The sequence below is a fragment of the Stegodyphus dumicola genome, chromosome 4, assembly GCF_044657685.1.
Source record: "Stegodyphus dumicola isolate Sdum_Otavi_A_Nest chromosome 4, ASM4465768v1".
NCBI classification, from domain to species: Eukaryota; Metazoa; Arthropoda; class Arachnida; order Araneae; family Eresidae; genus Stegodyphus; species Stegodyphus dumicola.
In genome coordinates, this window is record NC_140771.1 from 152,497,186 (window position 1) to 152,522,550 (window position 25,365).

Below are 25,365 nucleotides of genomic sequence, written 5' to 3' on the forward strand. Positions count from 1 at the left end.
CAGATTTATCGAACTGAGGATACGTCAAGATGGTCGCAGATATTAAAGGCTCCTTGAGATTGTCAAGTGCGTCCTCAGATTCTTTTGTCCACAAGAATCTTTGCATGCTCTCTGTCAGTTTGTGTAGGGGTCTTGCGATGGAAGAAAAGTCCTTCAGAAGTCTCGTATAGTATGTGCAGAGCTCCAGGAAACTTCTGAGCTGATGGACAATTTCATAGTGTCTCCAATCTTTATCTGGCGACATAATTTCTGTATCCTTCGCACGACATGTCATAAATAAGTCACTTCCTGTCTGAACAATTAACATTTTCCAGAATTTAACTTTAGACTGACTTCTATGAATTTATGAAGCACCTCTATATTATTTTCCAAATGATCTTCAAAAGTTTTCCAGACGATGATGATACAGGTATAATCAGATAAGCTTCGTACGAGAGAACTCTCAGCGCGGTGTATATGAGGCGTTCGAAAGTTGCCAGCAATTTATATCATTCAAATGCCACATCTTGAACTGCCAAAGTCCTTGTCTAGTATCAAATGCTGTCTTCTCTGGGCCGTTACAGTGTAGGTCTACTTGACAATATCCACCCTTTAAATCAAGCTTTGAAAACCACTTGCTTCCAGAAAGAGTGTCCAGAATGTCGTCAGTTCTAGCAAGAGGATAATTGTCTTTCTTCGCAATCTCCTTCAACTGGCGCACAAAATCTAGTTGAATCAGCTTTCTTTCGTACCAGAATTATCGGAGGAGCCTAAGGACTTGCTGCAGGCTCGATAACGTCGCTTTCCTGCATGTTCTTTAGAAGTTTCCTTACCTCCTCCTGTTTAGCAATTGGCAAACGTCTTGATGTTGCTGGGACTGATAGATAATTTCCCGTATCAATTTTGCGCTGAGCGAAACCGGTTCGACCTGCATTAGAAGACGTATGGGAGAAAGCATTTTGAAATCCTTGAATGACATGTTCAAAAGCACTCTTCTCTTCATTGCTTAAATGTGTATCCTTCAAATAACTACGATGTTAGGCTCTGGGAAGACACAGAGACTGAAGGCCTACTGGTTCGTTTAACTTACATCACTGGAGTACATGCTGTAAGCACTTTGCCTTTCCTGATGTTTTTCGCCTTATTACTTACGTTGGCAACTGTCACCGGTTTTCGATAGTCGGATGAGTCCTCGATAGTCGGATGAAGCTACTAGTACTCCTTTTGGGCTGTTACAATTCCTAGGATATTTCATTATACCTTACCGGAAATTTCCATTTTCAATTATGGATCCATAAAGTAAAAATTCTGCTTTTGCTGGTAATGTGATATCGTCTTGAGCTATGATATGATCGACGGATTTAACTCCTTCCTCTTTTATTTCAAATAGGGTTGTGTCCTCAGCGGCAGAACGGAGTTCGTTATTTTCAAAGTACAAACAAAAAATTGCATTTCCTCAGAAAGACTAATTCGAGTATGCAAGAGTCTTTAATATTTACGTCATATGCCGTGTGTTGGTATGTGGTACTTCCAACGTCATCATTGTTTTCGATGTTAACGTTTAACTTTTCATTGATGTCGATTTTATCACCGGATACAATCTGGAGAGTAATGCAGAACGGCGTCCAGGTGAGTTTATCTTCCGACTGTTGATTCGGACCTCTTCGGATGATGGCTATTGAATTCTGCATCGATGTTCATATTGCACGTAACTCCATTTATATGTCCAGTGATGAATAGTCTATTAGTGTGGGCACACATTACAGAAATCTGAAACTCTTTAAAATGGAGCTTCTCAATATCTGGTGACCACCGCCCCGTGAGATGGCTACTAATTATTTTCTGTCTTCTTTGTTGGCAGGAATCACAGCTCCCGTGCCTTGGGATGTTCTGCGGTTCTTTTTTACAGAGCCTTCACCACCGCAGTTCTAGAGCATTAGGATCATTTTCATTTTGCCCCTATTCCGCCTCAAGAAATTGACTTGCCCGGTTAATTACCTCGATGAACAATCGCTTGATCCATTGGCTTTTGGAACTGAGCAGCTCTGACTGGATGACGGTCTCTACGAGTTGCTTGCTATGTTACCGCGAATTTCATGTCGTATTCTTAAGTGCTTTTTAAATACTTGACATCCGCCATCCGGAGGGCTTTCTGTGTCTCAGGATTACTGATGCCATCGAGGAAGTACTGCAGGGACAGGATTTCTCTTGCTTCTGAAGGGTAGCCCAAAAAACGTGGGATCAGACAGCCTTTAAGCATCTGTGGCGAGATCCTGGAGTGCTTCCGTGGGATTCTATTGGTAAGATTTTAACTGAAGCCTGGGAAAGTCTTTTAAACACTTCTCGCAAAAGTGCTGCTTCACAGCTCCGGATAGGGCTTCAAAGTCTGGCCTCTGGGTTTTGGCCAGAGTTTAGAGGATATCCTCTGCGTTCGCTATCAGAGAAGCTACAAGGTGGTAGGCTTTAGCTTGGAAATACCATCCATTTACGTCCACCATTATAGAAAACTGAGTCTTGTACACCTGCCAGGAGGCCTTTCCATCATATGTGGATTAAGGGATAAGAAGACATATCTAATATTTCAAAAACGTCAGTTTTGTTTTCTGCTGTAATTATGGATTTCTTTAAGTTCTCAACTTCCTTGGCGATTGCGGCAGAAACTCTCTAATTGATTTGTTGTTCGACAGCAGAAACTCTTTCCCGATTTGTTTTTCAACAGCAGAAACTTTCTCCGATTTGTTGTTCGGCGGATACTTTTACTCCAGTTTTCCCAACTTTGTTTTCACCGGTGTCTATTCTGCCTTCCATAGCATCGAACTTTTCTTCTATTATTGCAGTAATTTCTCTTTTCATTTTCTCTTTACCTGCTCCAATCTTTTCTTGAACACATGTCTTTTTTAACGGATTCTTGGACGGATTACATCTTTTCTTAAACAGCTTTTATTTTATTATTAACAGATTCTTGGTTCGCTTCCATCTCTCCTTTAAAAGGTTCAACATTTATCTTAATTGGTCCTCCATCGCTCTTGTCACCGCTCAATCCCATATCTTGCACCCAAAATTGTTGCGTGCGTACGGGTTCGAAATGGTTTGAATGCGCACAGGATCGATGTTATAGTTTGATAAAATTTATTTTCCTAAAAGAAACACTTAACAGTTCTGAAACTTTTCATAAAAGTACTCGTGCAGCTTTTCTCCGTATAACAGAGCATAATCAGTAGTCACCACTTTAAACTACTAAGAACGTTAAACACAGTCCAAAGCAAAGCACACCTAAAGAGAGAGGCTCGCAATGCTCTTAATACGCCGAAATCAACGGTGAACTAAATACTGGAAACTGATGCTCTCTCCGGTCTTATATGATTTTCCACCGAACGCCAAGAAATCTCTACTGCCTTCTCTTTCTCAAATTTACTGGAAAACGAGTTGGATACACTTCTTGACATTTATACGGTTAAAGTTACATATAAGGGCCGGATACGTCGACAGTTACATATAAGAACAATTACAGGTATTCAGTTAGAGTACCAGTTACAACTCAGATCGAAAAAAATATCGCCAAATGGTCCTTAAAGTTGACGACTTTTGGCTATTTCTTCCCAAATTCGGCGACAAAATTTTGTCGCAAAAACCATCGCCAACTTGGAGAGATCTCGCGAATTTAGCGAGATAGCCATTAATGACAATTTGCATACTGATCTATCACTTCGAACTTAGTCACGATCTCGTTCGTTCCAGAGGGTTATGCAGATTTTGAGAAGAGCTAACTTTGGTCGGTAGCCTGTAGTTGTTTTATGTCGGATGTCTTTCTTATCTCGCCTGAGTTGGAATCTGGTTAAAAACATGGCAGTGAAAATATGTGCAGCAGAAATTTAACTTTCGGGTTGTTTACTCTCCCATCAATAAAATTCCAACTTCTATACTCAAGGACCCCATTCCGGATATGAATTCCTGGGGTATTTATAGGATTCCTTGCCAGTACGGTTTAATTTACATTGGCCAAACTAAGAGAGCCTTAAAATTTCGCGTCAAAGAACATGAGGCATATGTTAGAAAAAAAGAAACACAGAAGTCTTCTGTTGCTCAACATTGTTGGTCCGAAAATCACACTTTCAATTTTTCTGCTGCCAAAATTATTCAAAAAACATCTTCCATTGGAGAACTGGATTTTCTAGAGGCATTTCACATTCATAAAAATCTTTCTGTTCTAGTTAACGATCCTAATTCCAATCCAAATTTGCCTTCGGCTTTTAGAGAAATTATGTTTTAGTTCTGGTTTCGCCAACAGATGGCGCCACTTGCTTATTCTTGTCCAGGCTTTCTTATCTTATCTAAACATTATTTCCTATCTTGTTCATTTGCGGTTTTGCAGCTGAAGATGATGGTTCGGTAAAACCATCGAAACTAGTCCTGTGAAAAAATTTTGTGAATTAACGCTGATTTTTGTTGTTTGACTTCTGAATCGGTATTTATTCGGCGTGTTATTGTGTCTTAATTATTTACCTCAGTGTTAAATAGACTTGCTCCTGTAATCTTTTTTTTTTTTTTTTTCCGGTAGAGCATCGCTCTTTTCAGCGTTTTCATGTTACATTATGCAAAAGATACTAATCTTTCACCTATAATTTCATTAAAACTATTTACATATATACAACATTCATAACAATATAACATGTAGGGTTTTGGCTGATAGGTAATTGAAGCAACGCACAACTTACGCACCCATTACGGTGCTGGTGAGAAAATTATGCTTAAAGAAAAATGTGCATGATTAAACGTTATGTCAGATCGGAAAAGGCAGTGTGAAAAAGTATTTCTATGGCTAAACGATTTTTAAGGAGATGTAATGCGAATGATGACATGAATTCGTCCTTAAAAAAATCCCGACTTCGTAACAGCACAAAGTTAAAGGTATAATTAGGCGTAAGGCTGGTTCTAAAGGTTGGCTCATGTGGTTAGATTTTTTCACTTCAAAATTTTAGCCAATGTTGTTAAAGACCTTAGTTTACGAACTTCTAATGAAGAAAATGTAACGTACTTTTATGTTACATTAGATAGTTTATAAAGTATTTCTCCCACTTTCCTAGCGTCCTTCCTGGTGTAGTGGTTCTGCACACTGAGCCGGTATTTCAGAGGTCCGTGGTTCGATTCCCGGCGAAGGCGTTTGCTAATTTTTCATCTTGCTGGCCTCTAAAAAAAATCCTAATGACTCTACAAGTTATTAAGATTTTAATCTTTGTTGTGACTTCTTCCTTCCGTATTCCTTCCTCACTAGGATGCAAATTAGTTTTACTGAGGGTTTTTGAATCTTAGTCATAGAATTTCTGTCACTCGCGTAGCGCTGTTAGAATTTTGTCAACTCTGTTTAAAAAATAATTATCTTGGCTTTGCATTCACTTGCAGCAGTCGCTGAACACTGGTAGTTCGGTCCGAATCCCGCGAACGGGCTGGCTGCATGGGCGTTTTCGTGGTTTTCCCCGTGTGTAACGTGTATACGAGCCAGTTTCCCTTAGAAAGTCCTCCACGAAGGCATCCCTTCCCCTTAGGCAGAAAGCCCTAGTGTGCTTTGCCATAATTAAATACACCACCACTAAAATTCACTTGCAGCTGATTAACTGATGCGCCAGTAAAACACTGATAAAATATGAATTAGCGTCAATTTAAAATTCTTTCGTGCCATCATTACACAAAATATATAGCTCTTCAATCCAATGATATAATAAGTTACGTAATTACCTGGTATATTTTATAGTCTGCAAATGCGTAATTCAATTCCTAATTATTTATTCTATTAAAATTCACAATAATGCAAAGCTTGTTTTAAATCTAAGCTCTATTAATTATTTTTGAATGAAGAGTGTTTTTGAAATTATTCACCTCTTGTTGACAAAAACACCTGTCTTACACATGAAAAACAAAGCATTCTATAAGCATAAAAACATAGTATTTTGGTTTTATTTTTTACATAATATTCTATAATTCTTGCTTCTGCAAAATACAAACTTGAACAATGAGATCAAAATTAAATAAATTTTGATGGGTTTAGCGAAGCAAAGTTTTTTTTACATTTGTTAATTCGTTACATAATAGTAACAATACAATGGAAAAAATTTTATTACTTAAAAGAAAATATTTTTATTTTTAAAAGAAAAGAGTAAAGAAAAGAAATTGTAGATGTCTATAAAAATAATTAAAAAATTCCCATCACTTGATGGCCAATCTTAATGTACACAATCTTGATTTTCTATCAGTTTTCTTGCACTGAACTGATACAAAAATCAGAATAATAAATAAGTAAATACTTTGCAAATTTATCACTACTTTCACTTTCAGAGCATTCCTATTCAATTGTTGCTTTATAAAGTCAGAATTAGTCTCGTCCTATAAAAAAGAAACGTCACGGCGAAGGACATAAAGAGGAACGAATTTGAAAGCACACACACAACATTAGACTTGCTTGTTAAATCCACGTCTAGTTCTTCTTCGTCATCATCTTCGTCTGGTGCTTGCTCATTACGACTTGGACATCCAAACCAATATTGATTTATATTGCTTAATTTAATCTTCTTTACAGACATCAAATTATCGTTGAATTGCCAAAACTTTCTTCCTTTGAAAAAATAAGTGTGGCCTATTTAAAAAAAAAAAAAAAAAAAAAAAAAAAAAAAAAGATATATTAAAAATCTTAGAAGAGTGTTAAGTTCTAAAGCACATTTATCAAATTTAAAATTACTTATACTTCCATGTAATCAAATTCTAAAAATTCATACACGCTTGGAAATGTTGGTTCCCTAAACAATATTAAGACAAGCTGTAACACTTTTCTGGGCTTAAACTAATCTTAACTAGCTCAAATTCAGTTAACTTGGATGTTACGGGAATGCAGTTGCATGAGTTTTCACCTTAATGGTAACTAAGCTCTAAAAGCAAACAAACATAAAATATTACTTTGAATTTAAACTTATTTTATCTCTCTCACCCTTTGTGAGGAATGAAGTAAAAAAGTAAAAAACAAAAGTAATAATCACTTTGACTCGGCAGCAAATTAAACAATCCCTTAACTATTTTTGGAAAGTTACAAATCTAAGCATTTCTAAAACCGGCTAGAAATTCGGACCGAGGACTAACAATAACTCAAAATGTTAATTTACGAATCAAGTATACATTAGGCTTCTATTCTTACGAGAGGCAGTGGCTATGGCAAGGCAGTTAACGTTAATCTCATGCGGTTACGAGCTATTTTTCTAGCTTTATACTAAAGTGCTTTCCATTCAAATTCGCATAATGTCTGGAACGAACGAGCCCAAGAAGAATTGAGGCAATAAGAAAGATGTAAATCAAAGTGAACTTGGTTAGTGAAACTCAAATATAATACCATAAAGCGTTTAAGTACTCTCTTGATTCTACGAACGATTCATGCATCTTTTCAAGAATCCTATAGCATTATATCAGTCGATCGTTTATACTTACCGGTCTTTTTTGTAAGCAGGTTCGCCATTCAATTCCATGGGAACAAACAAAATATAAGTTAAAAATTAGTAGTCTGAAATTTTAAGAACATGACTAGAAGTTCGAACTTGTTACGGTACATGGACAACGTGATCAAAATGTATGTTGTTGGACAGGGCAAGAATCTGTGAATTTTCTTCTCTTTTTTGGGTAGGGAAAGTTCATTATTACAAATGTTTTGAGAAGTCTTCATTATCTACCATCATGCCTTCATGCTGCAGGACGAAAATTAAAGCTTTAATAAATAAGTCAGAGTCATGCTAGTATTATAAATAACTTAAATTTCAAAGATACTCTGTGAATGATCCCAGATTAAATTTCAACTGCATCTAATATATCATTGCTGTAAGCGTTGGGGGGGGGTAAACAAAAATTTCTCTAAATGGGGAAAGTAAGCGATGATTCATGAAATGTGGCCTTTACAAAATTATGGTTGACTCTAAAAAAGAAAACATACACAGAAAATTTAGAATCTAATAGATAGAGAATATAAGGTTCTTCAGAGCGGAATCAACTGCTTCGAAATCGAACTGCGATTCTTCTAATTGACAATTGGATACCTTAAACAGTACACCAAAAGACTCCGCACGAGAGGAATGTTATAACGCCTTTAAAATGTACTAAACCGCATTTATTATACTAAAAATTGCGTATGATATTATAAACAGTAATTAATAAAACAAATGTTCACAATGGTGTAGCTAGAAGGGCCTCCCTGTACGGCACATTTTTGGAGGCGGCGTTTCTAGCGTGAAATGTTAGGGGGTTGGTCATGTGGAACGTCGAAGCACATAAATTTAGTAAGATTCTGAGATTCATACCGAATTAAATTGAAGGGAAATACTCGAATTAAAGTATTCAAAGAAATCACCGCGATATTTCAACAGCAACATACCTTTGTTATACTTTTTTTTATCCCGAATTGTGCATATCAACAAAATTATAATCACGGTGACGTTTATAAGGAAGAATTCCTCGTTAAGCAGGTGGTGTGGTGTATTTAATTATGGCAAAGCACACGAGGGCTATCTGCCTAAAGGGAGGGATGCCTTTCGTGGAGGACTTTCTAAGGGAAACTGGCTCGTATACACGTTACACATGGGGAAAACCACGAAAACGCCCATGCAGCCAGCCCGTTCGCGGGATTCGAACCTCAGACCGAACTACCAGTGTTCAGCGTCTTTACCGCTCGGCCGCTGGTGCGCTCCTCGTTAAGAAAGAAGTATTTCAAAAATTTTGCTTCCCGTTATTTCTAGAGAAAACGAAACAGGAACGTGGGAAGGCGTTCCTTTTGAATTTTCGCAGATTATTCTAAAATACAATATCCAGAACGAAGTTCCAGATATTGTAATACCAGTGCAAACTTACCTCACATTAGATATAAACACTGATGGTTTCTCACATTAGCTGGTTTAAATTGCATTTAAGAAATGCTTAAAAACTATAGATTTTATTTTGCATTTAAGAAATGTTTAAGAACTAGAGATTTTATTTTGCATTTAAGAAATATTTAATAACTAGAGATTTTATTCTGCATTTAAGAAATATTTCTATACTGTCTATATTACAGCAACTGGAACAATCAAGTCGACTTCTAAGATGTCATCGATTGTTTTGAAAACAAATAAATAATATAGCTTTAAAATGTTGGAACTAAAATGTTTCTTCAAAAAATGAGTTTGAATTTATTGCCCTATATATATATGTCTGTGTGTGTGCTATTTTGACATTTTTCAGTTATTTTTTTATATATCAATAAGAGCAGCAGAATCAGAGTCTACTCCGAGCGGCAAAGGCACTAGCTACATCATTGCGTAATGGAAATAATTTTTCTCAAACATTCCAAAATATTTAATATGGCAGCTATGCAAAGTAAATCCTTATTCAAATCTGTACGAAATAATATTTCCTATTTTTTAAGTTAATTTCATAATTGATTAGTAAAGACATAGCAAGCAAGCATATTTGCCGGTGATTGGCTTATATAGCGGCAAAGGGGCCTGTCTTGGCTTGGAAAAAAGTACTTTAGCAGAAAACCAAGTGAATGTATATGACCGAAATTGAATCTAACTATTTTTATATATAACTGATAAAAATAACTGAATAAGAATGGCAACTAAGGTAGCAGTTTAGTCGGAGACAGGAAAGTTGAGAAACAACTTTACGCTCGGCTAGATTCAAACTAAGGATCTTCTGATTGCTAGCTGGACATGCAAACAATAGAAACTTGCGAGCTAATGGGATACTTACTTAGAAAGTTAAACGAAACAAACACACAGCTGAGCAGTAAGTACACAGAAACTATTTTGAACATATAATTCTAAGAACTCCTTTTCAGGGAATGCCATAGTGCTTTAGGAAACAATTTCTCTCTGGTTAGAACTAAGGGATACTCGAACGACATACTTAAAAGCACGTTTTTTCGCATTCCTTAGGGTAACTATTCTAAGATAACAAGTGAAATGCATATCCAAGGAGTTTGTGTTAGCATATTTAACTTTTCAGTGGCTATCTGTCATTCAAAGGACACTGATTACCATGTCAGAGGATATATTTGCGTCAGACTTCAGTTATTCGCCCAGCTTTTTAAGTTAAGTTTTTTGCAAACTTCATCTTAAGTCTGCAGTAACGTAAAACAAATTATGATGAATTCTACCGAGAAGCGAAGTTTCAATGATACGAAGAAATAAGAAAAAATCATGTCTTCGCATTAAAAACAGACACCTGATCTAAAATAAAGAAATTTATTTATATTCGTCCGCAGAGGAAAGCCTGATTTAGTTGTCACTAGGAACAACACTAGGAACATTAGAAATTTGAAAATTAAATGAATGGCTATGCTACCGGGACAATTTTGATTCAAAACTTATGCATCATCATTAAGTTACAGATGGCCCAATATTTTATATAGTTTTGACTTTTTTATCAATATAAGCACCTTAAACACAAAAGCTGGAAATCATTAATACAAATATTAGACTAAATTACATTTTATCTTGAATGCCCCGAGAAAAATTAATTTTGATTTATAATAACGTGTAAATGTGATAATTATTTTTCTTAAACACATGAAATGTTTCTAAGAAGCCTCTTTAAAATAATTGTGGCGCATTTTACCATTCGCAATTTATATATTTAAATACGGTTAACTAATTTATAAAGCAGCCAGCATTCTTCTGTTACCTGACTGACAAGAGGAAGGCCTTCTCGGAGGACGTTTTCAGGATGTTTTTCTTACAGTCGAAGCAAGGAGTGTTGAATTTTGAATTCTCTTTATAATTTCGAATTTTTTTAATAATTTAATTTTGCTGTTTCCTGTTTGTTAAAAACTTTCAGATTTCTTATAGAAATTTCGACACAATGCAATAATTCTGAAAGTCCTAGGACATTTTCATTTCACTTCATTTGAAATGTAATATTGTAGGAAACGATTCAATAATTTTCTTTACAAATAATTTATAATGAGGATATTTTAGAAAAAAAATATCAATGGCTCAATTATTTGACTGATTACGAACATATTGTAGTAATATAAATACGTGACCTCAAATTAAACATTTAACACATGGTTACATGCAGAAATCAGCAGTTCTATCTTTAACCCCCCCCCTCCCCAAAAAAACTAATCAATGAAAAAAAAAGTTAAGTGGATAACATTTTAAGCTCTTCGTTATCTATAGAAACGTAATTCTATCATCGGTGAACAATGAATTTCATTTTAAAGCTCAAATTAGAAAAAATATTCGTGCATCATTAGCTATGATTTATGTGATCCTGTTAGGAATTATTTGTTTACTATAAATAAAAACTATCTGAATGTACAGAAAAAAATCAAACAAAAATTCCAGAGGTTCCAAAAAGGTAAAACAAAAGAAAATTTCCGTGAAAATGGCTTAAAATGGTCGTGTTTATATACTTCAGAGAATTATTTACCATCGGTGTGTTGAAAGGCAGCATCTATGTGATAAGGCACCCCTCTCCACATGCTCATGTCCCGAGGGTAATCAAGCTCCACTCGACCTTCCGCCTCATCGTATCTCCAATATTCAGTTCCAGCAAAGAGATACGTCTTGCCATTGTATCCCCATACCATGGCTGCATCGATCCGCTTCAAGTCCGGTGGGAGGCCGAGATCTGTAAGTGGACGAGGATAACCTGGCGCTTTGCTGTTCCCATTGAAAAGCCAGTATTGTTGTCCTATAGTTGAAATTAAAGTTTTAGTAACTTAATATAGTTATTTTTCACAATTAACCTTTCATTATAAGAAAAAATTAACTTTTTCAAGATAGATCATTTACTGCCTTAATTAGATTTTAGGCATTGGATTTACTTCCAATTCAGCCCGTTTTCAACTTAACCTTGAGAGTTTTATTCCTAATTCAGCCTCAAGAGGGATAAATCCCATAATTTTATTCCAGCCTGAGCCGATCTAGAATCATCTTATTATCTCACTTGTTACAAAATGTTTTTTACACCTTTTGTAAATATAAAAAAGGTAGAATAAGCAGTGGCGTAGCTGTGGGTGGATAGGGACATCTGTTTCCGGGCGTAGCATCAAGGGAGGGGGGCAAACTGATGCTACGAAATTTTAGAATGAAACGTTTTCCATTCATGGCAAATAGGAGAGGGCGCAAAATCTCAGTTGTCCCCTGGTGCACTACGCCTCTGAGAATCAATACTCTTTCAATGTTGTATGCAGGATATTTTAAGTCATGCAGTCGGACATAGACTTTTAGATCAATCATTTCACCTCTGAACTCATGCGAATACTTCAATTGATAGATCGGCAAATCCATTGCTAATTACCAGTTTTATAGATACGTTTTAATTTAAAACACCTACTCTCATAAATTAGGATACTTTGCCCCCTCAGCGAGTTTCAGAATACTTTATCGTTTTTTCTAAGAACATATACAGAAAATAAACAGTTGCAATTATTAGCAATGATAAGCAAGAATGTAGGGAAACGGCAACTATTTCTGAAATTTGGCCTTAGAAAAGGTTGCGAAGAGAGACTAATATAAATCATTTAATTATTTTAGTAAAAAAACGGAGGGTAGAGTTGGTGTGAAGTTTGCTGTGAGTTGGGAATCATCCAGCTACCAATGAAAATGATGCATTATTCCTAACATAATATGATGCCTTTTCTTGGATATTTCACAGACGTTTTTGCGAAGCAGAAATCTTCGGCTGAAATTAAATTATACAAAAAAAAAAAAAAAAAAAAAAAAAAAAAAAAAATGCTGCAATTAGTATTAGTGATGAAAACAAAAGTATTTTCGTCTTTATCAATTTTTCGTCAAGTCATTTTCTAATTTAGGCTTTTTTTTGGGGGGGGGTAACTTTTGGGCAAAATCACAATTTCAAAAATTTAAGGCTGAATTTATATATCTGATAACTGTAATAATTCAAATTAAAAATTTAGTTAATTTATAAACAAATTAAATGATAACCATTATAGAAGAAAAGCCTTTTATTTGTATTATTCGTCTAAAAATCTTTCGAGAAATTGTCCTTCCAGTCCTGGATGTTTCGTATTCAACTCCAATGCTACGTTTCGCACACGCATATTAATACCGAGTTTGCGTCAGCGGTACTAATATATATCGAATTTTCCTATTACTTAGAACTACGTGTATTTCTATCTTCATGGCTTTATTTTGAAGAAATAAGAAATTTAAGGGATGTTGGAAACCAAAATACCTTCAAAAAATGGTCATTTTGGATTTTTGCATTTTCAAATCTTTTAGCTTTCTAAAAATACCATTCTCTAACCTCTATGAAAATTAGAACTGTAAAAAATCTAGTTTTAATTTGTCATCGAATGCTTTAATAAATGAGATTTTTACATAAAAACGCGTTTTTCTCCAAACGTGATTTGTTGGTACTCGATGTACGTTTTCTCAGGAACTACTGCTCTCAGTTATCTAAAATTTTTATGGCTTATTTATTATGTTTCCTAATATTTACTGAAATGAGCTCTTTGTGTTAAACTCAGAAAACAATTTAAAAAAAAATTTGTGTGAGCTTCGGGGTGCTAAATTTTACTATGCCTAACAAAATATTCTGTAAATTACTCTGAAATTCAAAATATTTCAGAAGCTTATTTCAATATAATCAAATAGGTATACTTTAATCACACAAAAAATTTCAAGCGTGTATCTACAGTAGATTTTGAGAAAAGGTACATCGAAAATGGCCAATTTAACATTGTCGATAGCCGCCCAGTCGGTATGGTGGCCAGGGAAGCTGACTGCGATGCCGAAGGACCTGGGTTCGAATCACGGAGAAGGCATGGTTGTAACTGTCCGTCCCTTCATAGGAAAGGCGATGGTGGCCCACCTATTTAGGTGCCTCCATAATAAAGAGACCACCACATCCAGCCTTGTATAGATTATTGGACTGGGTTACATTTGTAATTGTTCACAATCTGCCATTGGACAACAACAACAACAACAACAAAAAGTCGGTATAGGGGTTTCCAATACTCCTTAAGTTCTTGCAGCCGCCCAACTGGAATAATGGTTATCGACGCTCTACCAAAAGACCTTTGTTTGGATCCGGGAAAAGGCATGGAATGTTTTTAATAATTCAGATAGTGCCTGTGCGGCATGGGAGCACTATAAATATGCGGCGAGCCGAAAGTCCTCTTGAGTAGTTGATGGTAGGGGAAGAGGGGTGGGAGACCTTCGGATCCATTCTTCGAGGTGCTCTCTATCAAAATTGAGGGGGGGGGGACTGAGCAAAGTTGTACTGTCAGCTTGGCCTTAATCTTGTACTCCTTGCCACGATATATTTCGTGGGCTTGTTTTGATGTTACAGTCAGACAAGTGAGATAAGTCACAGTAACAATAACAACAAATTCAAGCGGAATTTTTTTAATTTCTTAATTATGCAATGAGCTGAATACAAGCACATGTTTCGAAATACAGAAAGAATGAAGTAAATTTCCTAAAAATAATACAACTAATGCACAGAAATGAAGAAAATAATAGGAAGTTACTTGATTTTGTATTTTAATGAGCCTTTCTTACTTCGAATGTAAAATAAAATTCTTAATCGGAAAATAAGATGAAGAAATCCCTTTAATAAGTTTTCATATACGGAGGGCATGCAGAAATGGTAATATTTCATATACGGAAAATTTCATATACGGAAAAAGATATCCGTTATGGGATGCAGAAATGGAACCATACGATACAGAATCCGTGCGTGAATGGAATGAAAGTTTTTTTTATGTTTGTCACCATGAAAGTTTTTTTATGTTGATATGTTACAGGTTATTTGTGTGCGAAAAATAAAAATACGTGCGTTGCTGTAGTAAAACCAGTACGTAGCTCCAAACGTTCAGAGCCGGGAGTTGCCTATTATAGGGTTCAGCTGTGTCAATCCGTATTGAGGCAGAGTAACCTGCTTTAGCATCAAAGTCAATAGTGTATTATTATTAAAGTCAATAGTGTATTATTTTAAGCTAAAATTAAATATTTAAAAAATCTTTTACCTACAATAACTGAAGTAAAAGAGTTGTTAAGAAAAAACGTTAATTAATTATTTTAAAAATCATTTCCAGACAATAACTGAAATAAGAGTTGTTAAGAAAAAACTTAAAATTTGCAAAATTATTAATTTAAATAATTTTTTAAAATTCTCTCCGCCTATAAACGTTGGCAGTAAAGCAGTTAAAAAGAAGAAATGATAAAATGTTTAATCCATCAGTTTCAAGTAGCTAACATGTTACTGTTCTGCTTGTTTCGGACTTTTTTAATGTACTTTGCTGAATATTTTTTCTTTGACATTTAGGTGACAGCATTTTGTTAATTTACTTCATGTTTTCAGCCATAAGCAGAATATTCAGCTCATTAATATTGCAGCAGAAACGCGCAGCATGTGTCCTATTTTTCACTTCGTAACGTCAACCTTCTCATATGCTGTCTTACTGCTTTCATACAAGGAACAGGTGAACATGATAGTTTAATGAGTAGGAAGGATGTGACAGAGATATAGAAACATACAAATAATAAATAAGCTCTCTTTCCTTTATGCTACGAAAATATGTTTTGCAATGAACCAAAACTATTCTTTATTTCTTGACATTCTACGCAATTAAATCTTTGAGTGACCAACCTATGAAATCCTCCTCCAAATATCAAAGTGTTTTTCCTCTTCCCCAGAAATGTGTTGAGCTATGTTATCACCATGCATTACTTTTAAAGAAATATTTATCAAATTATACTGAATGGTGGGCTTCATAAGCTGCGTTTTGTAGGATTCCAATATAAAAGAGAAAACCAGAGAGAGGCAGGAAAGAGCGTTGAAGACATAGTACATAATAGTAGCAAAAAGAGGGGTATTGTTTATAAAATATGTTTTCGTTTTATGTATTGTTGTTGTTTAGTAAATAAAAGGAAAGGCTGGGATGCCATTTTATTCAAAAATTAACACTGAGATGACGAACTAACGCATGATATGGAAAGATTAAAAAAAGGTAACAACTACATTTGTATTTCATCCACACACAATTATTTTCTTGACAAGATTATTTTAAATTTCTCTGATTTCGAAATCATGAAATTTAAAGGAATTAGAACAGCTCTATAGCATTTAATTGCAATAAATAATAATACAAATGTCAATTTTGTTTTGAGAGGGGACTGAAACAAATTCTGAAATATTTCCATTAATGTTGTACTCTTTTTACAGAAGTTTGCTATCTCTAAAATGTAACGCAGTAGACAACTGCTTATTCTCATTTTAACGTAGTATAAACAGTGATAAAATAATGTATTTTAACCATTGAATCCATAATATACCTGAGAAAAAGACTATTTTTGTGTCTATCGGCCGCTCGTAAACTGCATCGACTGTTTCTAAATCGCTGTCATACCAGAAGCGACGAATCTCAACAGGGTAATTTTTCATAAGCCCTTGGCTGTTTAACCTCCAAAAATACTGAAAAAATAAAACGTAGAAATGTAAGATTCTAAATAACAATGATATTAATAAAAGCATATAAAGTTAAAAAAGTATTAAATATCGACAGATTATTAAAGTTTTCAACATAGCAAATGATAATTTTATTGTAATTTTATTACTATTACCGTAATTGATAAAATACTATTGTTATTAATTCATAATTTTAAATTAATATGTGAAACTTCTCCTTTTTTAAAAAATTATGCATGAGTAACATTTACTAATATGAAGTTTCTGCAGTCTAAGAATTTTTGTAAATGGAAAATCATTTCTGAAAGTACAATTCATAAGTTAGTTAGGCAATCAATATTTAACAAATATCCTCATCTATAAACATATGAAACAAAAATGTTATCCACTTTATGCAACATAATAAATAAATTTATTTAATTACAAATAGATTTATAAATTTTTAAATTATGAGATTAACTATTCTTTACAGAAAATTTAGATTTTCTGCTCCTGATCTACAAAACTTCGAGTCTATATGACTTTGAAATTCGATTAGAATTTTGGCCTTCATCATCCCACACTTACATTACATGGTATTAAATATTTCTTTTTTCGCATGGTTTTAATACTAAATGATTCAATATTATTTTGTCATAAACTGCTACTTAAACCACCCAATTCTGCGCGTACTTCTGGGAGATTTTACGTTAAGTGCATACGCTGTTGCAAAGTACAGAATCCAGTTTTTTATAACATTAAGCATATAATTATATTTTTAGAGAATATACCGTAATTTTATATTTAGAAACAGTAAATATGAAGCAGGAATTAGTGAATGTAATAATTTTTATAAATAAATTTTGAACTAGTAATGAATAGAAAGAGGCTAACAAATGCTCTTCTTCTTAGACTTTTATTGCTTTGATCATTTTAGCAATTTGTAACACAAATAATCATTTATTGTCATACTGAATTGCAAGTTATTCATTGTATAATTTGTAGGGTTTATATTTATTTTAACTGACATTTATTTTAAGTTTAAACTATCTTTCCTGTCAAGCCTTACTTTCCCCTGGAACTGCCAATACCAGAGTATGTAAATTTTAGTAGAACGCGCAAGGATTCAAATTATTAGCGGAAGTATTCTGAGTTAAATAGAAAGGAAACGAGTTCGAGGTGTGCTGTTCTTACTTCACGAGCGCGGAGGTAGTTAGCCAGAAATTGAAGAACCCCGCGTTTCGGCCTGTGTGCTTGCCTTAGAGAATTGTTAATCGTTCAACGTGATATTCAAAGTTTGCTGAATTAGCAGCGGTATTGTAAAACGCGGTGAGGTTAGTTACTTTTAGAGAGCCTCGTAGTTAGAGTCTTGTTATTATTTCTTTTCAGGTGCTTATTTTTATTTTACCGCCGGGTCGGCGTAGTTTGTGAGCGTCAAGAGCACGCAATTGTAACTTCTTAAGTTGAATAAAAAGGGACTTAAACCCTTAGCAAGACTCCGTCTATTTTCCAGTTTCAACAGTCACCTCTTGGTTGCGTGCAAGTTGGAGGCGCGCAACTCTACATTGGTGCCCGAACACTTAACTGAAATGGCCGAAAATCGGATGGAAGCCGCGGGACAACACCAAGAAATGGCAAGCCAATTGGAAGGATTTGGATACCTGGTCCAGACTTTGAGAGCGTCAATCAAGCCAAACGTCAATTTCGACGGAAAAAAATTTGGTGGCGATATTTCTAGAAGGCCTAGAAAATCACTTTCAGCTCTACCCTGTGCCTGAAAGACAAAAAGTTGCCATCGCCACATCCGCACTAAGAGGACAGGCCGCGCTATGGTGGAAGAATATAGGCAAATTTTTATTAGGGGAATTTGGAAGCCAGACATATACATTTGAAAATTTCAAAAAATCGTTAGTAAAGGCCTTCCCCATAGTGAAAGATCGAGCAAGGCTGGAAGCCGAACTATATAGTTTCTATCAACGGGATATAGATGAGTTGACGGACTTTATTCAACGAAAAATTAAGCTGACGGATATGCTGTATGGGAAGAAACCCGACGCGGAGATTATTGAAATAATCTTACCAAGATTGTTACCCGCTGTTCAAGACTACTTCGAAATTAGAAACCCAAGCACATTGCAGGAACTCTTCGAACTGGCGGTGAAGTTTCAAAATCGCAGAATAGCGGAAAAAGCTAGAGGGGCATCGTATTCTCAAAGTGCCCGAGGGAAATCTTCAAATGAGCAAACCAGAAATGCAAACCGCTCTTATGGGGGAAAGAGCTATCAAGCTAACTCATCGAACCTCGAAGGTCAAGGCCCAAAAAGAAAATTCGAAAACAAACATCCGCGTAACCAGAAGCAGAACTTGGAAGGAAACCTTTAAACGAGTAGAGGGGCCTGTGAAAGCGAGGGTCCAGACCCCGGAAGTTTTAAAAAAACCCTCAAAAAGACATTTAAATACGGTCATCGTAAAATCTCACATCTACCAATTATACAAGTCCTGGTTGGCGATGTACCAGTAGAAGCCCTCATCGATACAGGAGCAGAAGGAAATTTTATGAGCGAAACATTCTTCAAAAAGAATTTTTATAGGGTACGATTATTTAAAACCAAAAATACGGAAATTATAGCGGCGCAAGGAAAAATCTGTCACTGCATCGGGAAATTATCATTAAACATACAGGTAAAAGAGGAAAGCCTCAAAGTATTAATTTTTGTAGTGAAGAATCTGCAAAATCCTCTTATTTTAGGTATGGAGTTTTTAAGGGCCGCGAGGGCCAAATTGAATTTTCAAGACAGTTCCGTTGTTCTGGAGATGGACCAGAGGGTGGTGGAACCTGTGGAACAACCGCAAGTGGACCTTAGCCATCTGAATGACCATGATAGTCAAGCCATCCAGCAAGTGGTGAGTAATTTTTCTAACTTGTTTTCAGAAAAGCCGGGTAGTTGTCAAATAGTTAGGCATCAGATACACTTAACTGCCGAAAAACCTTGTAGGACTAAACCTTATCGTTATGACAAACAAAAAGACGTAATCATCCAAGAACATATTCAGGAAATGTTAAAGAATAAAATAATAACGCCCATAAATAGTGAGTACGCGAGTCCAGTCGTACTATGTAGGAAAAAGAACGAGTTTCCTCCTTCGGATAAAAGGGCTTGGAGGTTTGCTATCGATTACAGAAAACTAAATAGTATTACTAAATTCCCAGTTTACCCTTTGCCGGTTATAGAGGAAATTATTAGAAAGATCAAATCTACAAGATACATGTCTACTTTGGACTTAACGTCTGGCTACTATCAAATAGCTATGAGACCCGAAGACATACATAAAACCGCGTTTATAACAAAATCGGGCACCTATGCATTTTTACGCATGCCCTTTGGGTTGTGTGGGGCCCCATCAACATTCCAGAGAGCTATGGACATTGTTCTAAAGCCTGTCCTAGGAAAATCAACTTTAATCTATTTGGATGATATAATTATAACGAGTAGTACGTTGGAACAACACATTAAAGATCTAGAAGAAGTTTTTAAATTATTAAATGAGGCCGGTCTTACAATTAACGCCTCAAAATGCAAGTTCGCAACTAAAGAACTTAAATATCTCGGTTATAAAATTTCGCAAAAGGGTATAAAAACGCAAGATTCAAAAATAAAAGCAATCAAGAATTTTCCACCGCCCAACACCGCCAAGAAACTTTCTTCTTTCCTTGGGTTATGTTCTTACTATCGGTCTTTCATAAAAGATTTCGCTAATATTGTTGAATCACTCTTAGTAATCAAAAGAAAGACAAGTAAATTTACGTGGACAGCGGAAGCAAATACAGCATTTGAAAGATTAAAAGAAGCGCTCATCAATGCCCCTGTCTTGAAATTCCCGGAGGGGGACGAAAACCTGGAAATTGCAGCAGATGCGTCGGACTATGCGGTGGGTGCGGTTCTTATGCAAAATAGCCATCCTCTGGCATTTTTTAGTAAAACGTTGAATCAGACACAAAGGAATTATACAGCTACAGAGAGAGAAACATTAGCCGTATTAATGGCTGTACACAAATTTCGAGTTTATTTCGGCAAAGCGCCAGTAACAGTCGGAACATGCGGCTGTTGGTAGACTTTACTCGGGGAAAAACCTAACGCCCAGATTAATAAGATGGGCTTTAAAACTCCAAGAATATAATCTCAGAATAAAATATAAACCGGGTAAGGAAAACAATGTAGCTGACGCACTTTCTCGTATAAAACTGGACGATGAAGGAAATGAACTTAAATGCGCTGTGTTGACTTCAAAAATTTTAGATTCTAGAGATACGATTATCACTGAACTGAAAGCTGATCCTGAATTCGGAAATATCTATGCATATTTGAAAGACCCCGAAAGTTTTGAGCACACAGATATCGATGCGATAAGAAATAGAGCAGAAAACTATGAAATAATAGATAATTTATTATTTTATACGAAAACAACAAACGAAAATCTCGAGTACAAAGCAGTCATCCCAGCCTCGCTTCGATTAAGCATTTTGAAGGAATTACACGACGCGAAAACAGCGGGTCATTTAGGGGTCAGAAAGACTTTAAAAAGGGTACGCGAGGCGGTATATTTCCCGCAATTATACAAAATAGTAACTGCGTATGTCAAGTCCTGCAATCAATGTCAGTTAATAAATGATATTAATTACAGCCCGGCCGGGTACTTAAATAGCATTCGCGCTACATTTCTGAATGAAATTTTAGGCATAGATCTTCTTGGTCCCTTCCCCCAGAGCGAGTTAAATAAAAATCGTTTTCTTTTAGTAATAACAGATCATTTTTCAAAATGGACAGAAATTGTTCCACTTAAACGCGCGTCAGCCAAAACAGTCGCAGATGCATTCTTACACAGATACATTTTAAAATACGGTGCACCGATAAAAGTCATTAGCCATAACGGAAAACAATTCATTAGTCAAATATTTGAAAACATATGCACTGGACTTGGCATACGCCATATCAAAATTGTTCCGTATAGACCACAGGCAAACATAGCAGAAAGGGTGAATAAAAACATCGTAAAAATAATTCGCAGTTACGTGAGCACACATCACAAGCGCTGGGATGGCTACATAAATGAATTAGCTTATGCTTTAAGAACAGCAAATCACGATACTACGGGAAAAACTCCAGCAGAATTATTTTTAGGCCGAAAGTTAATTACGCCTTTAGATAAATTATTCTTTGTGCAACAAAGAGAGCAAGAGTTTAAACAGAAAGACGTGCAAAAACTTCTTGATCAGGCGCTTAAAAGCTCGGATACGGCAAGAAATAAGCAAAAAGTGTATTACGATAGAAAACGCCGTGAAGCAGATTTTAAAGTTGGGGATAAAGTATTGAAGCGGAAATTTTCTTTATCAAGTGCCCCAGACAATTTTACGGCAAAGTTAGCTCCTAAATTTGAAGGCCCCTATGTAATTCAGGAAATCAAAGAAGTCGTATTGTACCTTAAGAACGAGAGAGGGGAAATCTGTAAAGCAAGTCCCGACCAGGTGAAAAAATACTATAATCCAAATGATTTTGAAATCCTTAAAAGTTTCTTGCGGGACTTAAGTCTAAGAGAAGTAGAAGGTCCAGAAATAACAACTGTTCCACCACCCAAGAAGCAGAGAACTGAAGAGAGGCCTAGCCCTTTTACAACCCAGACGACGGTACCAAAAAGAAAAAATGAAAACTTTCAAACTCCAGCATTTAAGAAAAACAAGAATGCAGATCCACCGCGTAAAGAAACCTTGGTAAAGAGGAAAACACCACCTACAACGTATCGCAGTAGAAATTATACATCAAGGAGAACGCTCCCAGGGCCATAGAGTCAGGTGCAAGCAAGGCCGCCGTTCCGGAAACTGAAAAGACAGCAGGAGGAACGAAAATACCAGGAACAACAGAAGAAATTCAAGAAGGACTCCAGACCGGAGGACGTCAAGTCCAATGGAAAAACGGAAACGACAACAACCCGACGATTACTCCGCCAAGAGGCCAGCATGCAGAGGACGCAAAAGAAAAACTAATGTGGACGACACTCGGAGGTCAGTAAGGAGAAGATTGACGTCCATGAAACTTATAACATGGGAGCAATTTTGCCAGAAAAGAATGACGGAGTTTCAATCATCGAAAACTCAAAGATAAGTTAAAATCTTCTATAATTTTTTTTTTTTCTTTTGTTCCGAAATGTTATGCATAAGTACGAAGTTCTATGTTTTGACGAAAGTCAATATGTCTCGGTTGAGACTTAGTTTTGTTTTACTTTATTTAGCTAAGGCAAAATTAATATTTTCTTTAAGTAAAGAAATTTTCTTTAAGCTAAGAACAAGCATTTTCTGTTGGTCGGAAGACTAATTCTGTTATGTTAAAGCCAAAATTTGGCCGAAGATAAAAATAACTTCGTATTCTTGTATTAATAAGAATTTTAGTTTCAGTGCCGCCAGCTTCGCGAAGAATGAGTAAAGTAAAAATTTATTTTCTCTTATTCATTTTATGGTAAATTGTAAAAATCATATGTATTAAAATTTTGTAAATATACGTAAATACTTGAATGTTATGTAAAAGTAGAATTTAGTCTAGAAGCATAAAATTTTAGATGCTAAAAGTAAATGCTTAAAGCAATGAATTCAAAATTTAAGTATTAAACTGTAGATAAAATCATGCTTTAGAGCGAAAGCCTGCATGTCTAAAGATGAATGAGGGGAAAGTTAGAATGAATGTGTTTTGTAGAGTTCTCCACCTACACTTGAATTTCTAAGAATGGTAAAGTAGCTTATCGAGTTGTAGAACGTCGAGTAAGGTGTGTCTATTTGGTCGTTGAATTCTAACAAATCATGGTGGTTAGGGGAAGTGTTGTAAGACTAAAACACGAATATTCCCGTTTGACACCACACATGGTGGAGAGCCAGGGTAAAGTTAAATTAATGCTTGAAAAATTGAATGAATGTGAATTAAGCAATAACTAAGGAAAACGAATCGTTTAAAAACAAAAATTTATTCAGTGTCAAGAAAGTGTAAATTATAATGTATTTAGAAAGACACTGATACTTATTCCTTCCAGATGCTGGAAGGAAAAGAACAAGATTGATTGATGAAAGTCCAGGAAAAGTTGCTGTAAGAAGAGAGATTTATAAGTATCGACAGAAATTTAGTATACAATTTGTTACATAAGATTTTTTTTGTGTAAACGAGGCTCTTGAGAGTTAGTTCAGAATTATAGAAACTTACAACAGGTCGTTTGTAGGACCTGCTTCCAAGTTTTCCAAATTCTGGCAGCGGCAAATGTAGGGTTTATATTTATTTTAACTAACATTTATTTTAAGTTTAAACTATCTTTCCTGTCAAGTCTTACTTTTCCTTGGAACTGCCAATGCCAGAGTATGTAAATTTTAGTAGAACGCGCAAGGATTCAAATTATCAGCGGAAGTATTCTGAGTTAAATAGAAAGGAAACGAGTTCGAGGTGTGCTGTTCTTACTTCACGAGCGCGGAGGTAGTTAGCCAGAAATTGAAGAACCCCGCGTTTTGGCCTGTGTGCTTGCCTTAGAGAATTGTTAATCGTTCAACGTGATATTCAAAGTTTGCTGAATTAGCAGCGGTATTGTAAAACGCAGTGAGGTTAGTTACTTTTAGAGAGCCTCGTAGTTAGAGTCTTGTTATTATTTCTTTTCAGGTGCTTATTTTTATTTTACCGCCGGGTCGGCGTAGTTTGTGAGCGTCAAGAGCACGCAATTGTAACTTCTTAAGTTGAATAAAAAGGGACTTAAACCCTTAGCAAGACTCTGTCTATTTTCCAGTTTCAACAGTCACCTCTTGGTTGCGTGCAAATTGGAGGCGCGCAACTGTACAAATTTATAAAAAACTGTTGAAATTTATATGCACATATTAACATTTCTGTTTAACTCTGTCCCTTTTTGACACCTTTCTTGACAATTTTCAAATAACTAGCCGCTGCTGTGGCGCCCAGCCACCTAAATTAGTTGCTATAAAAAAACAAAAATTATATGTCTAATGATTTTAACAAATCTCACTGGTATAACTCCATAGATACAGCTAGTAATTAATAATAATAGATAAAGTGCTACGCTTATTGCTTTTAAATAGCTTAATTTGTTAATTAATAACCGAAAGATTAATTTTCAAAGAAAAATTAAATATATTACCCTTCATTGACTAGCCACAAACTGGCACGCGTAAAAAGAAGTATTTTATATTCGGTCTCAGTGAGCAACACATAAATAGGAAATGGGAATATCTTATGTCTTGCCGAGATGCAGCACATTGTTTTTAAATCTTCGAGTTTAATCAAAATGTCATCTTAACACAAAACATGAAATGAATAAAAATATATTAAAAATTCAAAATTCGTGATTCAAGGTGCACATATGAGAGGAGAATTATGCGTTTTCAAAATTTGTTGACTCTACATGCAATATTTTTCAATAATGCAAGGAGCATACATACATACAAAGATTCTATTATTTAATAATTCATTCATTTTCCCAAAGCATGAAAACGGGTGCATACATGAGCAGGAACACCTAATTCTGTTTTACACGACAGGTGCTTTCCTGAAGAATATGTGTAAAAAATGACATTGTGTCTATGGAAGAAAATATTAGTTTCCCAATCTAAAAATCAAAAACAATTTAAAATATATTCGTTTTAAGCTTTTATTTTAATTCAACAAATTACACGTATAAATAATCTTAATTTTCAATTTAATTTTCTTATCTGAAAATTGTTCGATTATTTTTATGTTTATTCTTTTGCATTTACCTTTATAATTTGATCGTTTGTCTTGTAGACCATTTGTATTTTAGGATTTTTGTTTTAAATTTTAAGGTTCAACTTACAATTTAAAGTTTTTTTTAAAATTTGTAGTGATTGCTTTCAGCACTTTAGTACTTAAGTAGCTTAGACAACTGAAACATGTCGGGAAAAGA

The 25,365-nt window shown here is 35.2% G+C and overlaps 1 protein-coding gene across 1 annotated transcript in view; it reads right to left on the reverse strand.

Moving 5' to 3' along the window:
• Positions 1-5,913: 5,913 nt before the first annotated feature.
• LOC118195768 (matrix metalloproteinase-2-like) overlaps positions 5,914-25,365 on the reverse strand; it is a 147,843-nt gene continuing 128,391 nt past the window's right edge. The window contains exons 6-8 of the mRNA XM_035367091.2: positions 16,296-16,434; positions 11,419-11,682; positions 5,914-6,607 (exon numbers count right to left, since the gene is read on the reverse strand). Of these exons, the coding sequence (XP_035222982.1) occupies positions 6,333-6,607; positions 11,419-11,682; positions 16,296-16,434 (678 nt within the window). The 3' untranslated portion in view covers positions 5,914-6,332. The remainder of the gene's footprint in view (positions 6,608-11,418; positions 11,683-16,295; positions 16,435-25,365) is intronic.